This window comes from Sander lucioperca, chromosome 10, assembly GCF_008315115.2.
Source record: "Sander lucioperca isolate FBNREF2018 chromosome 10, SLUC_FBN_1.2, whole genome shotgun sequence".
In the NCBI taxonomy this organism is placed as follows: Eukaryota; Metazoa; Chordata; class Actinopteri; order Perciformes; family Percidae; genus Sander; species Sander lucioperca.
In genome coordinates, this window is record NC_050182.1 from 1,954,457 (window position 1) to 1,959,456 (window position 5,000).

Genomic DNA, 5,000 nt, shown 5'->3' on the forward strand with positions numbered 1-5,000 from the left:
AACTCTCACAGACTCTGCACAGACTGCAGAGTCTGTAGAGCTGCACTTCATTGTGTGTTCATGTAAAATTTACAAGTACATTAATCAGGGATGCACCGAATCCAGGATTCAGCTTCAGCTTCGGCTGAATATTGGGCTTTTTGACGGGGTTGGGTTTCTGCTGAACCGTAGAATTTTTTCCCAGCGAACCGAACCCTACGATTGCACTCCGCGCGCTACGCTGGTGGACGTAATGACGGCGCCGTTGATTACGGGAAGGTGTTTACGTAGGTGGAGCGTTCAATGCAGCAGGCTGTGAGGAAGTGAAAATGGAACTGGTGAGCAGAAAAAGTGTAGTTTGGCAGAACTTTCAGTCAGAAGAAGGCCATTCAAGTCCAGCTACATGTTCAATCTGCAATGCTGATTAGTCTGGTGGTGGCGAGGACCCTAAACTATACACAACATCACCGCTGTTACAACATCTGGTATGAAACATCTGAAAGAATACGAGTTGTGCATGAAGGAATCTACAGACAGCAGCCAGAATGCAGCAACTTCAGGTACGGCAAACGAAGGACAATCACTGTTTACTTCATTAATGAGTTTACTGTGTTCATGGACTGAGGATGGGACGAGGATTCAGCAGAATCTCAACCAGGGGATTCCCCAAAAATCTGCATTTGGTGCATCCCTAGCATTAATGTAACTGCTTTAATGTAAACATTGATCATTTTAATAATGTAGCAGGTTAGAGGGAACCTTATATGATTGTAGAATATCTTTCATATCCAAGATCAATTGATTTTGTAACTGAAATATCCCAAATCGACATTGAATCGGGGAAATTAAATCAAAAATGTAATCGAATCCGGACTTTGTGATCCGGAATCGAATCGAGAAGTGAGTGGTGACGCCCAGCCCTGATGAAGATGAAGATGAAGATGAAGTTACCGCTCTCCTCCTGCGGGCGTCGATCTGTCTGAAGTAGGTGGTGATGTAGACGTTGTCGAATCGGACGTCCTTCCTGTACTGTCGGAGGTAACCAAACGCTCTGAGGAAGAGGAGGAAGAGGTCATTTTGGTGGAACGTGTGGACGTTCAGAAGTAGTTTTAGATGTTAGCGCCAATAGTCAACTTTACAACATTGATGTATTTGGTCCAAAATATCGTGATATTTGAAACAAACACACACACACACACACACACACACACACACACACACACACAAACACACAAACACACAGAAACACACACACACACAGACACACACAAACACACAGACACACACACACACACAGACACACACACAGACACACACACACACACACACACACACAAACACACAAACACACAGAAACACACACACACACCTAAGCTCTTACTGAGTGAACATGGTGATGAAGGTGAAGGAGAGCAGATGCTGCAGGACGTTGTTCAGCTGCTCCATGGTCGTCGTCAGGCTCCGGAAGGATTCCCGAACCGCCTGAGTGATGTTCTGACCCAGCAGAACTCCACCCAGCACCGCCTGCTGCTGCTGCTGCTCCTGCAGGAGGTCAGAGGTCACACACACACACGCTCGTCACAGAGAGCGGCTGAGCTCACACACTTTGTAATTGACTGGATGTACGGAACAGGGGCTGCTGCAGAGTTCAGAATGGGCCTTTGGGGGGGGACACATTAACGGTGTTTTTCCACTACATGGTACCTGCTCCACTCTACTCGAGCGAGCGTGGCTGGTCGCCATAGCGACGTCGCAGGAAACTGCCGTGAACGCGACACACACACACACACAGAACGTGGAAGGTGTGTGTTGTTGATTCTCATCATGTGGCTGGCTAAACTATTTAAAAATGGCGGGTTTGTTCAGGACACCCCCGTCTGTCGCTATAGCAATGATGAAGCAGTGATTAGTGATGATTCTCTTCGACCAATCAGGAGTCTGCAGGTTTTCACGTCACCTTTTGTAGGGCCCTATGATTTCCGTGATGCGGAAAACACGGACGGAATCGCGGAATTTACACATGAAAATGGAATTCTGTTATACACGCGGAATTTGCATATATTTTGTTGACATATTAAATAAACAATTTTTTTTTTACTTCCTTCTCATTTTTCAGTTTAAAACAAGCGGAGACAGGTCTCTACCTAAACCGTGGCCAAATGGCACAGCCTGTTGCCTAGTAACCATACGTCATCATCACGTTCACGTTGACTTTGTTGCGAGGGGAAAACTGTCGAAGCGAGTGGCGCCTCCCGACAACCATTTGAAATCAAAAGTTCATCTCAAGAATAAAGCTAAATCTCGAGCGGGAAAGTCCGTCCAGGTTACCATGGAGGCAACGACTAAATCAACAGATGCAAGGCGAGAGTTTGGGGGAGATGTTGTTGCAGCGTGTGCTGAAGCTGACGTACCGCTAGAGAACATGAAGAGGATACGTCCGTTTGTTGTTAAACGCTGCACGCAGAGAGGCAGACCCAGCTTTGCTGAATATATTAACAGTTTAAATAAAAAAGCTGAATTGTGAGTTTGTGTCACTGAGTTTCTAAAGGTCAATACTGCTGAGAAGTGAAGAGAAATCAAGCAAATCCGAAAAATCCGAAAGGGCTAAAATAAATCAGAAAACACGGAATTTGAAAAAAAATAAAACGGAATTTGAAAAAAAATAAAATGGATTTCATAGGGCCCTACTTTTGGTATCGCCTCAGCTCGCTTGGAACCTCGACGGAGGTGAGACTAAATAAAGTACCTGTTGGCAGGTACCAGGGACTTTTTATCAGAACGGAAAACCAAAAAAGGAGAGTAGAGTCGAGCAGGTGATGGAACAACGCCATTAGTGGAGGGCCTACTACATTTATGAGCATCAAATACTTCCTTGGCTGCATTCTGATAGATATGTATGCACACATTTATGGTGGAAACATCTACATTTATGTGAAGGAAAACACCAGATTCAGGAGGCAAGTGACAATTCAAAATATTAGAACCAACTTTACCCAAAACATGGAAGTTGGCTGTTATTTAACACCAAGTTACAAGGATTTTGTGTTGAAAGAAAGGTTGTGTCGAACAGTGTTGCTAACTCTTTTCCAATGAAAGTCGCTAGCACCAGCTCCAAAAGTCGCTAAAAGTAGCTAGATGACGTCATTCGCTCATTTGCACATCTGTGACGTCATTATGCAATCATTTGTATAAAGCTTAGTGGTTGTGTCAGCAAGGTAGATAGAAAGAAATAGAACTCTTTAGCCAAATAATCACAAATTCAATACAGGAATTTATTTTACCTTATAATTATTACTTAGGTAGCCGATCTTTGAAGTAAAAAAATTTTATTCTACAAAGGGAGGGAAAAAGATCGATAAAGAATTCTCAAAGAAGGCTGGCTTGCCCAGGTCCAGGCCAGCTCAGCGGCGTCTTTCTCCCGTCGTGTCCTACTGTCTGTCCTACCTACACCAGCACCCGCACACCCTGCCCCCCTCCCCTTCTAACTACCTCCACACTGTGCGCAGTGCTGCTGCACATGAGGAGAGAGGTTGCTCCTCAGTCACAGAACAGAAGACTGTTTTGGCGGCTACAGGAGAGAAATACCTCGCGTGCTCACTTGGACAACACTGGCGACTTTTCTACAGAAAGTCGCCAGATTTGTCCCTAGTCGCTTTTTTGAAATAAAGTCGCTAAGGGGGTCTGAAAAGTCGCTAAATCTAAAAAAAAAAAAAAGTCGCTAAGTTGGCAACACTGGTGTCGAAAGGAAGGTTGTGTAGAAGCGAAGGTTGTTGAAGGGAAGGTTGTGTTGAAGGAAGGTTGTGTCTAAGGAAAGGTTGTGTCGAAGGAAAGGTTGTTGAAGGGAAGGTTGTGTTGAAGGAAAGGTGGTTGAAGGAAGGTTGTGTCTAAGGAAAGGTTGTCGAAGGGAAGGTTGTGTTGAGGGAAGGTTGTGTCTAAGGGAAGGTTGTGATGAAGGAAAGGTTGTTGAAGGAAGGTTGTGTCTAAGGAAAGGTGGTTGAAGGAAGGTTGTGTCTAAGGAAAGGTTGTTGAAGGAAGGTTGTGTCTAAGGAAAGGTTTCGTTGAAGGAAGGTTGTGTCTAAGGCAAGGTTGTGTCGAAGGGAAGGTTGTGTTGAAGGAAAGGTGGTTGAAGAAAGGTTGTTGAAGGGAAGGTTGTGTTGAAGGAAGGTTGTGTCTAAGGGAAGGTTGTGATGAAGGAAAGGTTGTTGAAGGAAGGTTGTGTCTAAGGGAAGGTTGTGATGAAGGAAAGGTTGTGTTGAAGGAAAGGTTTCGTTGAAGGAAGGTTGTGTCTAAGGAAAGGTGGTTGAAGGAAGGTTGTGTCTAAGGAAAGGTTTTGTTGAAGGGAAGGTTGTGATGAAGGAAAGGTTGTGTTGAAGGAAAGGTTTCGTTGAAGGAAGGTTGTGTCTAAGGAAAGGTGGTTGAAGGAAGGTTGTGTCTAAGGAAAGGTTGTTGAAGGGAAGGTTGTGTTGAAGGAAGGTTGTGTCTAAGGGAAGGTTGTGATGAAGGAAAGGTTGTTGAAGGAAGGTTGTGTCTAAGGAAAGGTTTTGTTGAAGGGAAGGTTGTGTTGAAGGAAAGGTTTCGTTGAAGGAAGGTTGTGTCTAAGGAAAGGTGGTTGAAGGAAGGTTGTGTCTAAGGGAAGGTTGTGATGAAGGAAAGGTTGTTGAAGGAAGGTTGTGTCTAAGGAAAGGTTTTGTTGAAGGAAGGTTGTGTCTAAGGAAAGGTGGTTGAAGGAAGGTTGTGTCTAAGGAAAGGTGGTTGAAGGAAGGTTGTGTCTAAGGAAAGGTGGTTGAAGGAAGGTTGTGTCTAAGGAAAGGTTTTGTTGAAGGGAAGGTTGTGTTGAAGGGAAGGTTGTGTCTAAGGAAGGTTGTGTCTAAGGAAAGGTTGTGTTGAAGGAAGGTTGTGTCTAAGGAAGGTTGTGTCTAAGGAAAGGTGGTTGAAGGAAGGTTGTGTCTAAGGAAAGGTTTTGTTGAAGGGAAGGTTGTGTTGAAGGGAAGGTTGTGTCTAAGGAAGGTTGTGTCTAAGGA

At 44.5% G+C, this 5,000-nt stretch overlaps 1 protein-coding gene across 1 annotated transcript in view; it reads right to left on the reverse strand.

Moving 5' to 3' along the window:
* dcst1 (DC-STAMP domain containing 1) overlaps positions 1-5,000 on the reverse strand; it is a 22,172-nt gene that overhangs the window by 8,729 nt on the left and 8,443 nt on the right. The window contains exons 9-10 of the mRNA XM_036005798.1: positions 1,361-1,518; positions 931-1,030 (exon numbers count right to left, since the gene is read on the reverse strand). Of these exons, the coding sequence (XP_035861691.1) occupies positions 931-1,030; positions 1,361-1,518 (258 nt within the window). The remainder of the gene's footprint in view (positions 1-930; positions 1,031-1,360; positions 1,519-5,000) is intronic.